General features: G+C 50.4%; 1 protein-coding gene across 38 annotated transcripts in view; it reads right to left on the bottom strand.

Annotated features, from left to right (window-relative positions):
- GFRA2 (GDNF family receptor alpha 2) overlaps positions 1–13076 on the bottom strand; it is a 410970-nt gene that overhangs the window by 48477 nt on the left and 349417 nt on the right. For all 38 annotated transcript variants that reach the window (XM_064368864.1, XM_064368853.1, XM_064368852.1 and 35 more), the window contains one exon: positions 7810–8164. In XM_064368864.1, coding sequence (XP_064224934.1) covers positions 7810–8164 — 355 coding nt within the window. The remainder of the gene's footprint in view (positions 1–7809; positions 8165–13076) is intronic.

Genomic DNA, 13076 nt, shown 5'->3' with positions numbered 1-13076 from the left:
TGCACTATGCCCTCTGCATGTGATGCTCTTTCTCCTCTTGGTCTGACACCAGGTCCCCCATTCCTCAGGGCTCAGTTTAAATGTCACCTCACAGATAAACTTCCTGGCCAAGCAGATTCCTCCTCTCTGCCCATTATTCTCTATTTCTGCATCCTGCTCATTTCAGCCACATTATCTAGATGCTTGTCTGTTTGCTTGCTCACCATCTGCCTCCTCCATCAGACTGTCAGCTCCAAGGGAGCAGAGACCACCCACACTGTGTTCTCCAGGGGGCATTCGGTGTCTAGCACAGTGCCTGGCACAGAGTGAGCGCATAACAAATATTTGTTAAAGAAATAAACCGGCTGGGCGTGGTGGCTCGTACCTGTAATCCCAGCTCTTTGGGCGGCTGAGGTGGCCAGATCACAAGGTCAGGAGTTCAAGACCAGCCTGGCCAACATGGTGAAACCCCATCTCTAGTAAAAATGCAAAAATTAGCCAGGCGTGATGGTGCACGCCTGTAGTTCTAGCTACTCAGGAGGCTGAGGCAAGAGAATTGCTTGAACCTGGGAAGCAGAGGTTGCAGTGAGCCAAGATCATGCCACTGCATTCCAGCCTGAGAGACAGAGCAAGACTCCATCTCAAAATAAATAAATAAATAAATAAATAGATAAATAAGCCAATGCGATAGTAATGAAAAATGAGAATATCAGAAAACAGAGGCCTGACTGGGAAGAAAAATATTAAAGGAAAGCCACGTGATGTCACAGGAAGGATACAGACAAGTTCCTCGAAGCATCTGGGAAAGCAGGGGCCAGGAGAAGTTACAGGATGGGAGCCAAACAGGCTTGATGAAGGGAAGTCTAGATGTTATGAATGTAGTGTTTGTGTCTCCCCAAAATTCATATGTTAAACCTCTAATTTCCAGTGTGATGGTATTTGGAGGTGGGGCCTTTGGGAGGTGGTTAGGGTTGGATGAGGTCATGGGGGTGGGGCCCTCATGATGGGATTAGTGGCCTTATAAAAAGAGGAACAGACACCAGATTGATCTCTCTTTCTCTCTCTCTCCTCTGCCTCTGTGTGCACACATCAACAAAGACCATACATAACCAGGAAAAAGGCCCTCACCATGGGGCCTTCATAGGTCAAGGTGCCATCAAGAACCCAGCCTGGATCTCAGATCTCCAGCCTCCGGAACTGTGAGGAGAAAATGTTTGCTGCTGAAGCCACCCAGTCTATGGTATTCCATTACGGCAGCCTGTGCTGACTAAGATACCAGGCAAAGAGACAGTCCATGCCAGTGAGTGGAAGCAGAAACACTCAAGGAGCCAGTGTGAACAACGCAAGACCAGTGTGGCTGAAAGTGTGTCTGCCCCCGTGTGAGCAAACACATACCCAACTGTAGGTGAGGCCTCTGGTATGAACAAACCATGCTGGCTTGCATTCGGATACTCCCTGCATAAGTGACATGTTCTGCATAGGTCACTCCTCCCCAACCACTCAGAGATGCCTGGGTCTTCAAGCACAACTCCACAAGTGGGAGCCTCAGCTGAACAGAGTCTGCATCTCATCCACCTAGGGTGTGAGCCTGTGGGGCCCAGATGCCTCTAGAGAAGCCTGTAAAGTCAAGGTCAAGGCTCTGTGTAGCCCTGCCAAGCGGCAGCAGCCACGGCAGGGCGATGCATGAACCCTATCTTGTAAACTAGAGCTCTGGTTTGGAGCTTCTCTGTGTGCTTATTTCCCCAGAGCCTTTAATAAAGTAATAGCCAGCATTCCAGCCTTGTCACAACATGTCACAGGAAATTCTAGGAAGGGTCACTCGGGGACCCTTGGCCCAGAGTTAAAGAGTGAGCAGAGCCCCTACTGAGACCAGCAACAGCAGCCACATGGGCTCCCCAAGGGGAAGCTGGATCTTAGGGCCTCGGCTCTTTGCAGTTAGGTTCTTCAGGAAGAGGGTGGCCTTTCCACCCCACGCTCCTCTGCACAGCTTTGCTCTGGGGCTGGATGTGGCTGTTGGACTCTGAGTGCTGCTCAAGGCCAGGTGGAGCCCTGGGTGAGATTTTACTTCTGTGTGACTCATCTGCTCTAAGAAACGGCTGCTCTGCAATGCCAGCAGGGTAACCCAGGGTAGACAAGTAGAACTGGGATTTCAAGAGAACCTGAGTGAAAGCCATCATCTACACAACCGTAGCTACAATGGTAGTGGGGGGGCTCCTCTCCCTCCACAGAGACAGTCGACACAGGTACCATCCACAGGCTCTAAGCACCACGAGGACAAGGACCTCTACCTACTTCTTCATTAACTCTCCCAATTGAACACAACTCCTGGCCCAAAGTGGATGACCAATAAAGAGTAAATTAATAAAGAAAATTAATAAATAAAAATAAATAAATAAAAATTAATAAAGAAATGTTCACAGGACCCCCATTTCTCCTACTATAGGTAATCTGCTGGCCCCAGGGAGGACTGGCTGGGTTCCAAGGAGCATCCGTGCTTCCCCTCATATGCCTGTGGCAGGTATCACTAATCAATCACAGCCCTCTTTGCTACTGAGCCAGGAGCCAGACTCAAACCTTCTCTAGGGAGCCAATCCAAGTTGGTCATCTAGAGAAGGAAGAGGTTCCTATGCTTTGGGAGATCAAGTAACCCTTAGAGAATCTAATGAATGCAACAAATTTCTTTCTAGAAAATACACACAAAACTTTCTGTATAATTTCAAGATATTTAAAGACCTCTCCTGTAAAAGAAGGGGATGCTTGAAAGCACCATAGCCCACCTGCCCCTGTGCAAGTAATCATGTGCTGCCATTTAGAGATGATCTGCTAAAAACATCAGCCAACAGATCCTATGGAAAGCCACTAAGCTGAGGGACAGTCCCAAGGAGCCAAGAATCAAGCGCAGACCTGTTCATCCACACTGCCTAAAGATACTGAACACCCCCCATGCTGGGCAAGAAGGAGAGTGTGTGGAAAGGACTCCTTCCCACCCCTGAAGACAGCCTTGAGGGAGGTGAGGCTCAACTTCCTCTGCTTCCCAACAAACCTCTCTGACAAAGGCAGTGTCCATTGCAGGAAAGGGCCCAGGTTGCCAGGGTAGCTCCAGGCTGGAATCTATTTATACACATCCTCAGCACCCAGAGGTTAAATTACAGCCCAGGAGATGGCTCGGGGCCAGCAAGGAGTTATTTATGTTCTCTTGGCAGACTAAGAGGAACAGGGCATTTCAGAGGACCTCTTCCAAATGAGGCCTGGTAGGGACACAGTTCAGAGAACAAAAGAATCATCCTCCCACGACCCCCCAGCCACCACACACACACACACACACCACACACACACACACACACACACAATCTGAGACCATCTTTGCATGACTATAAGCAGACAGATTAAAAACCAAAAGACTATGTTTTTAAAATGTGGATCTTGGCCCACTGTGGGGGCTGGAGTGGATCCAGCCAAATGCCATGGACTCATTCCAAGAAGTTCTCCAGGCTTTCCAGGCTCCTTATCAGAAGTCTTTAAAGACAGCGTCTCTCCTGGTCTATCCCTAGATGCTCACTTAGCTTAAGTCCACAGCCCTAAGGCTCAGGGGATATGAACCAGACAGAGGCCAAAGACAGAGCCAAGGTTCCCAAGATGCAACTTCAGAGCCATGTGAAACTGTCAGTAGAACCCAAAGCTTCCACTCCCAGACGCTCTGTCCTCAGCCACTGACCCCAAACTGCTCTGAGTTCAAAGGATGATGGGAGGACTCAGAAGTGCTTCCCAAAACCCCGAGGCCCAGCAAGCAGATAGCTTTGTTTAACCAAGGCATCTTTAAACCCTAGATCAAAGGAAACCACCAACACTTTATCGTTAGTGACATTTAATAAGACAGCACGCAGAGCCTGCTAAATCTCACACGGGTGATAGACGAGGCCTGCCAGGCGGTGTGCCGCACAGCGAATCAACACGCTTGCTTTCATGTAGTGCCAGGTGAGGTCACCTCTGGAAGAGCTTCCCCCAAGAATCCTGGGCCAAGATTCACCCAGCAAGAAGCCTGGGTGTCTCTGGGCCAACTCCCTCGGCAGGAGGCAGGATCATGGAGACCAAGCAGGCCTGGCTGCATCAGGGCTGGGTGCCATAGCCATGCAGCATGGGCACATTCGTAGGAGATGCCCAAGGGCTGGGGCCTCACTTCCAGAGTTGCAAGCCCAGAGAGGCTTTCCCACGACACCCATCAAGGCCAGCTCAATTCATTAAAGTACCAGCAAAGGCAGGTTTGGGGGTTCTGCAATTCCTGCTGCAAACACCACGGCATTGGGCTCTCCCATTTTCAAAATGAAGATTTCCACCTGCAATCCCCATCCTGGAGGGCAGAAACCTGGAGGAAGTCAAACCAGGGAAAGGAAGAAGTGCACCCCTTCCCAGGCACAGTTGAGAGCCACAACCAGGTTTCCTGCTCTCCAGGTGCCCCTCTTGAGCCACCTGTCACCTCTGATGCTGACAACAGGCATCCATAGGACACCTGAGCACTTTTGAGGATGCTGGGGACAGTGACACTTGGGTCAGCAAGTCAGGCCTGCAGGAGTGTGGAAAGAAGCCACTCCTCTCCTTCCAGGCCCAGCCCAGGCAAGAGCCTGGTGAGAAAGGCCCTTCAAATACCTGCTCCCACACAATCCACCCTGATGAGGCTTATACCAAGAACTCATCTCTCCAGTAAAATAACCTCCAGTGAAGAGGGCAGGAGCAGAGAGAGAAGGCAGAAAGGAAAACTGCTTTAACAGAATCAGAACCATAGACTTAGAAGACGTGGGGGTTCCCTAGAGATGACTCAGTTCAGCATCCTCATTTGATAGATAAAGACCCCCAGGGCATGAGGAGTGAAACGGCCCACCGACGACCACGCAGGAAGCCCCAGACAGGTGAAGAGTAAAGGTAGGTCCCCTGACTCAGCACCACCACAGCAACCTCCTCCACACCTGCAGTCTGCATGTATCTCAGTCTCTGTCACTCTGGATGCACATCTCAATGCACCCCACCCTAAACCTCAACTCTCCATCATGTGCAAAGTTCCCTAAAGGACCTTTCTCCATGCCCCTGCCAGACTCTTTCTAATGCAGGTTCCACCCTCATTCCTTCCCTACCTCTTCGGGACCACATTTAAATCTGCGTGCAGACGGGCGTGTTGATAGGAGATGGGGGAGATGGATTGGAAGAACACCCTGCGTCAAGATCAGGAGCTCACCCAGCCACATCCCAGAGCAATAGAAATTTCCTACTCAGGACCCCAGGCCTCCTAACGTGAGCCATGTACCTAATTCAATAATCCAGACGCAGCACTGTCTGTGGGTCCTGGAGTCGCTGTTTTCATTTATGTCCCAGTGCACGGAGCTCATCTGCTTGGCTCAGCATACCTCGGAAACTGTCAGCCCTCCGCTCCCGGGATTCCTCAGTCCTGACCCTCCCAATACTTAGTCCTGTTTAAATGCCCTCTCTGGTTCCACCATGTGAAGTGTATCACTTGATTCTCCTGTTTCCTAGCTTCTCCCACCTCCAGAAAAAACAAAACAAACAAAAAATGTTCCTTCAACAGACACAGACATTCTGCAAGCCACGAGTCACCCTGCTCCAAATTCACTCATCTCAGGTCCGCAGACCCCATAGGAGCTGCGCACTACATTGTCTTATTATCTATCCTTCCTTAAAGCGATACTAATAAAGTGGGTGTGGGGTTCCAGCCACTCCTCTGCCCAAGATGCGTAGTTCAGACACCTGAGTGGCTTGATTCCTGGCCCCGTTGCCAGCCCCCTGCAATCCTCCAGCTTTTGAGTGAGCCTGGCCCACTCCTGTGCTTGGGTCCTGGGCTTGGGTTCATGATGGTCTCTTCCAGTTCCTTCGAGGCCCAGTTCCCATCTGCTCCATCATTCCACGCAGCTGTGTATGACGCAGCCCCGCAAGGTCATTTTAGCATTCAGAACAAGAAGCGAATGTGTCTCAAATCATGCTCCCGTCTACCCTGTTTGGGGAGTTACGTGGCCCATCAAGCCTCCCCTTTATCCCTGCAACCAGGAAGCTCAGAGCTCACAGCGTGGCCGCATCTGCTCCCTCCTCCTCTCTAAGGCTGGCCCTCCTCATTGTTATGTGCATAGTTTCATCTTCAGTCGCCTCCATCAGTTTGTATAGGCCACAGGATGTGTTTTTTTAAGTAAGCAAAAGAGAAAAACCCACCTTCTTCACAGAGCTTTCCCTGAGCCCTGCAGCTAGCTCTGGGATCAGGCCCTTCTCTGAACTCCAGGAGTGCCTGTTCTGCAAACCAAAGAAGCGCTTCCCCTTGTGCATGCACAGGGCCCCAGCTCTCCCTCCCCATCTCCGGTCTCTCTGTGCCCCTGGCCCTGGCCCTGCTTCCTTCTGAAGAAGGTGGTTTGTACCCAAAGTCTCTACTTCTGCCTCCCTGCCAGGAGTGGGCCCACTGCGGCCCATCTTCCATCACACACACACACACACACACACACACACACACACACACACACACACACACACAAACATGCACACAGGCATGCACACACATGTATACACACTCTGTGAGACACCACAGCTCGGTCACCTCCTCCGTCTGAAGCTCCCTTCTCTTCTAGTCTCATATCCCACTTCCTTTGCCCCTCCCTTAAGCACTGGTGTTTCTAGTAGATTTCTGTCTCCACCATCCACTCCAAGACTTCACCTATCACTTCAACACTCAGAATGCCCAAATCTGCAGGCATCTCCAGCCTAGACACCCTCCTGAGCTCTACCAACCCCTCCTAGGCCATCTCATTTACTTCCGTGGCTTTAATCACCAACAAAGTACCCAATAACTCCCAAACCCATCTCTTCTTTCCAGCCTCATTACTGAGATCAAGATCCACAAGTCCAAGTGCCCCCTAGGTGTTGCCGTGAAGGTGGCAGTGGTCCCCCAACCCCATCAAATGCTGCATGCCCAATACCACCCCCACTGAATGGCTCCATCTCCCTAGAGTTACTCAACCAGGAAACATCCAGACACCATCCATCTATCCATTCAAGTAACCTAATGGAATGTTCACCACGTGCCAGGGTGTACATGCAGGACAGGGCGTGGAGTAAACAAAACAGAAACACTTAACACCAGGGTTCTATCCCCAGGTGACTTTCAGCCAGCCACCTACTCCTATCAAGGCTACCTCTCAATCTCCTCTGAAATAACCCAGTTTTCTCCATACCCAGAGTCACTATCTTAGTCTGGAGCACTAAATAATACTGGAAAGCAAGCAGTTTAGCTGGAATCCCCCTCTGAAAGGTATGGCTATGCGACCTTCAACAGGCTACTTTCTCTGTAACTTGCCAGTTGTTTCATCTTTCAGTCTCTACCTCATTTTGGTAGAGACTGAATCCTGCCATGTTGTACAGGCTGGTCTCAACTCCTGGCCTCAAGTGATCCTCCTGCTTCAGTCTCCTGAGTCACTTAGATTATAGGCATGAGCCACTGCAATCAAAGATCCCTTATTCCAAGGCTCTAGAAGTCTTTGGTTTTAAATTACAAGCTCCGTGGGTTGTTCATTTTGGTTTCCGCAGCTGAGCACAGAGTAAGCATAAGATAAACCTGTTCTGAGTGAACGAATGAACAAATGAATGAATGAAGTAGATGGATGGATGAATGAATGAAATGGACAATTCATTTTGCACATGTCCAAGTCAGTTTTGCCCTTTCTGACACCCTTTCTGCTGGACTCAGGGTCATAATTCAATGCACCTCAAGGAATGCAGAGGAAGGAAAGCACAGTGATGTGAGCCCCCTCCTGCCAGCACCCCCAGGGCTGCCACAGCGCTCACCGGCACAGGTGGTCAGTCCGGCACACACCACGCAGGTCCAGGCAGTTGGGCTTCTCCTTGTCCTCGTAGGAGCAGCTGGGCAGGATGGTTTGCCGGCGGCGCTCGGCGCACGCCAGGTCTTGGCAGGAGCAGAAGAGCATGCGGTAGGTGAACTCGCTGGGCACCCGGTCGAAGAACTGGCGCAGGGCCTTGTGGCACTTGCGGCGGTTGCAGCGCTCGGTGGGCGAGATCTCGCGGTTGCAGATGGAGATGTAGGAGGAGCGCAGCTTCTTGCAGTTGTCATTCAGGTTGCAGGCCTTGGCAGCATCCAGGCAATGGTTGCTCTTGGCGCTGACCACTGGGTCTGCCCCTGTCCCTGGAGAAGGAACGAGACTGCAGGTCAGAGGCCGCACAGGCACGAGGAGGACACAGCTGCCCCCTCGCTGGGAGATATCTCCCAGTACTCAGTATGCTACCATATGCCCATTCTGTGCCTCAGTTTCCCCATCTGTGAAATGGGGATCACTTCACAGGACCTACCTCCTAAAGCTGTGGTGAGGATTCAAGGAGTTAATAGACAGGTTGAGGGAGTGCCTAGGAAATGCCTGGTGCAGGGTGAGCTGTACCATGGCGATTGAGGGCAATGGTGGACATAAAACTCATCGCAAGCCTAAAAGGCAAGCAACTAGATGTGTAAGGCCCTGTTTACAAATATGGGAAATAAAGTGACTGGCTCAGGACCATACAACGATGGGGCCCCTGTGCACCCACCAGCAGGACCCTGGCACTTGGGGTCAGATGATGCTCACGATGCGATCTTCAGCAGCCTGGGTGCAGACAGCACACACAGGCCCTCCCGAGACATTCTGGTGAGAGCCAGATGGGAGATCACCTAACCCAGCCTTGTTATTTTACAGAGAAGGAAACTGAAGCACCATGTGGGCAAGGGGCCTGCCCAAGGTTGCCCAGCACAGGTATCCGAGTCACACCCAGTAGCACAGTTATGCCAGCAAGAACCATCAGCGTTCCTCATCCATTCTTCATCCACCCCAAATGCTTCCCAGTATTTCCTGAGCACCACTCTCTCCATGCAAGGCCCAGCTAGGTGGTGGGCAAGACTAGGGGTGAGGGAGGCTGAGGCCACACGTCCCTCTCACGTGGGCCAGGTGACTGAGCACTTCCAGCACACAGTTCCTAGTGTTCTAATCACTTGCCCATTAAAGACGGATCAGGTCCCACCTCTGCACAGCCCTCTGCTGGCTGCCATGTTGGATATAAAAGTGCAAGAGGAGGGGCCACGCTGGAAGAGCTCACAACTCCAGCCAGGAAACCAAAAGGCAGAACAGCACACAAGCCAAGACATCAGCGTTCAACTCCTGGACCTGATACTCACTGGCTGCGCGACGTGGGACAAACGGCTGAACCTTTGCCTCAGTTTCCCTATCTGCAAATCAGTACCTACCACATAGGGTCTTTGTGAGCATGAATGAGATAGCTTAGCTCATTTTTTTCTCTCTCCCTTATATCATAATTTTGCTGTCTTCTAGACCATTCCTATCAGATATTACATCACCATCTTCAATTTAAAAAAGACGTCCTTGTGACCACACACCCATCTCAAGCTACCACCCCATTTTTCTGCTCCCCTTTAAAGCAAAACCCCTCAATCGAGCTGTCTACGCCAGCTGTCCCTTGCTCTCCTCCTGTTCTCTCTTGCACCCGCTTCAGCCTGGCGTTTGGCCTCATCTGATGGATGCTCAGGAATCTACCGGCCTCATCTTCCTCAGCCCATCAGCAGCACTAGACACAGCGCATTCCTCTCCCGTGCCTCCCACTCTCTGCCGGGCTCCCTGCCGCCTCCCCAGTCTCCTGCTCAGGCTGCTTTGCTGGCCCCATCTTCCATACCCAGGGCTCAGCCTCCTTTTCTCTACATGCACCTGTTCCCTGGAACTCGTGGCTCATCTCATGGCCTGAAACATCATCACTGCGCATCCAACTCCCAGATTTATACCCCCAGACGAGACCTCTGCCCTGAGTCCCAGACTCATCTGTCCACCTGCCAACTCAACACCTCTTGCTGCAAGCCTAATACCTGAAACTCACACTAACACATCCAAAACATCCAAACTCACACCCCGATTTCCCCTCAAAACCTGGGGATTCCCTCCACCTCTGACAGTCTTCCTCATCCTGCTGGAAACAACCCCATCCTTCCAGCAGCCCACGCCAAGACTCCGGACACTTCCTTGACTCCTCTCACATTCACACGCCACAAAACCCTGGCAGCTCTACCTTTGAAACACAGCCAGAATCCAGCCACTTCTCACCACCGCCTCTGCTGCCACCTGGGTCTGAACCACTGACACTGTGCCTGTTAAGAGCCTTCTTCCCCAGCCTCCTGCTCTGCCCTGTGCCCACATACCCCACCTCATGACAATCTTCTCTCATCACAGCAGCTGGAAAGAACCTTCTAGAACCTAAGGCAAAGAGCCATTGCTCCCAGGCTCCAAAGCCCCCCATGGATTCCCCAGCTCCTTTCGGGGGCCTCAGCATGGCCTGCACAGCGCTATGTGTGTGCTGTCCGATTTGCTACAGCAGGACAATTTGTGCTGTCTGAACTGCTGTCCACTCGCCACACACGGCCGTGGAACCTGAAATGTGGTTAGGGCATTTCACATGTTCACACAAGGCCTTGAAACACACACCAGATTTTGAAAACATAGTAAGAAAAAAATAATGTAGGCTGGACATGGGGCTCATACCTATAATCCCAGCACTTTGGGAGGCCAAGGCAAGCAGATCACTTGAGGTCAGGAGTTCGAGGCCAGCCTGGCCAACATGGTAAAATCCCATCTCTACTAAAAATACAAAAATTAGCTGGGCGTGGTGACACGTGGTAGACTACACCCAGCTACACAGGAGGCTGAGGCAGGAGAATCACTTGAACCCAGGAGGCAGAGGTTACAGGGAACCAAGATGGTACCATTGCACTCCAGCTGGGGCAACAAAGGGAGACTCTGTCTCAGAAAAAAAGAAAAAGAAAAAGATAATGTAAAGTATCTCATTAATAATTTTTTACTTTGATTACACATCAAAGGGATATTTGGAATCTATGATGTTAAACAAATGTAGTAATAAAAATAATTTCACCTGTTTCTTTTTTCTTTGTGATTACAAGCAAACGTAGAATTATATATATGATGCATATTATATTTCCATCAGCCAGCACAGCTGTATATGGCCTCATCTCCTATTCCTTTCTCCTGGCTCATTTCACTCCATTCCAGCCACCCCAGCCTCCTGGCTCTTCCTGGAACACCCCCGTCATGGCCTGGCCTCAGGGCCTTTGCACTTACTGTCCTCTTGGCCTGGAGGTCTCTCCCTCCCGACCACAGCCATACAACCACTCTCCTCATCTACTTCAAGACTCTGCTCAAATGTTACCTAATATGCGAGTCCTTCCTTACCTCCCCACACGTAGTAACAATGCCCCATGCACCTTCCATGTAACCCCTACTCTGACCTATTTTTCCCACACCACTCATCGCCATCTGCATGGTATGTACTCACGTACTCATTTGTTAGTTTCTATCAAATACAAGCTCCAGAAAGGCAGGGCTGTGCTCAGTGCTACAGTCCTAGGAGCCAGTGTTTGACACGCAGGTGCTATGCAATAGGTATTTAAGGGGTGATGGAATAAATGTACTTAGGCCAGTGTGTATTTTACAGTAAGTGCTCAAAAAATGTTGACTAACAGTAAGCAAGCAAAATGATGCAGAGTAGGCAACTGTGATCAATACAGGACCATGTGGGGCCCGGCCCAGCCCTGAAACTTGGGGGATGATCAACGAAGACAGAGCCACTCACCCTAACATCTTGTCTAGCCAACAACAGCCCCCTTTTTTTTTTGAGTTGGAGTTTTGCTCTTGTTTCCCAGGCTGGAGTGTGATGGCACGATCTCAGCTTACTGCAAACTCTGCCTCCTGGTTTCAAGCAATTCCCCTGCCTCAGCCTCCTAAGTAGCTGGAATTAAAGGCACCTACCACCACACCCAGCTAATTTTTGTATTTTTAGAAGAGACAGGGTTTCACCATGTTGGCCAACTGGTCTCAAACTCATGATCTCAGGTGATCCACCCACCTCGGCCTCCCAAAGTGCTGGGATTACAGGTATGAGCCACCGCGCCTGACCAACAATAGCCCTTTAAAGGCAAAAAGAGAAAAGTGCCCTCTCTTCTTATTGTAAAAATAAAAGAGGGAGGGTACATCCAGACAATGGAATCTTATTCTGTGATAAAAGGAAATAAGCTATCAAGTCATGAAAGGACGTAGAGAAAACTTACATGAAAGGAAACACATCACACCCTGTGATTCTAACAGTATGACACTCTGAAAAAGGGAAAACAGTGAGATCAGTGGCTGCCAGGAGTCAATGGGGAGTCGGGGAGGAAGAGGCAGAGCATAGAGGATTTTTAGGGCATTGAAACTGCTCTGGACACCATTAGATGTTTGTCCAAACCCACGGAAGGTACAACACCAAGAGTTGTACATTGTATCAGGCTTTGCCTGATAATGATGTGTCAATGTAGGCTCAAGAACTGTAACAAATGCATCCCTCTGTGGAGGGATGCTGACAGTGGGGGAGGCTGTGCCTGGGGAGGAGTACGGGGTAGACAAGAACTCTGTACCTTCGTCTCAATTTTGCTATGAACCTAAAGCCACTCTTAAAAAATAAGCCTTTTACTAAAAAAAAAAAAAAAAAAAAAAAAAAAGGAAGCTAAGGGAAATTAAGGCAGAAAGAGAATCAAGGTTTGTTTTCCTATTCAATCCATTAATATATCTTTATTGAGGACCTACTATGTGCCAGGCACTTCCCCAGACACTGAGGCTGCAACCCTGCCTGAGACACAGCTAGGGACAGGGGAGTAACCATGCTGATGTTGAGTTCTGTGTCAGGGAAGTTAGGGTGCAGAGAGAAAAGCATCCTGTTAAGATTCTGGGGGGTCCTGGAAACACTGACATCTCTGCTAAAACCTACAGGAGGACTCAGAGGAAGCGAAGACAGCAGAAAAAGGATCCCATGCAGAGGAGCATGGGGCAACCACCAGGAGGAACTGCAAGCAATTCAATGCGACTGGACATGGAAGTCAAGACTGGACATGGCTGTGTGGACACAGCCAAGACAGGGGCCTTCAGCCACGTCGGGTTGAGTGGCCTCTCGGGCCATTCCTTGAGCTGCTACCAAAACATTCTTCCCAGGCCAGAAGGACCCCAGAATGCCTGTCAACA

This window comes from Aotus nancymaae, unplaced genomic scaffold (assembly GCF_030222135.1).
Source record: "Aotus nancymaae isolate 86718 unplaced genomic scaffold, 86718_ANA_hifiasm-v0.15.2.pri h1tg000079l, whole genome shotgun sequence".
NCBI lineage: Eukaryota > Metazoa > Chordata > Mammalia > Primates > Aotidae > Aotus > Aotus nancymaae.
The sequence above is the reverse complement of the archived record's forward strand: the minus strand, read 5'-3'. Positions and strand labels throughout refer to the sequence as shown.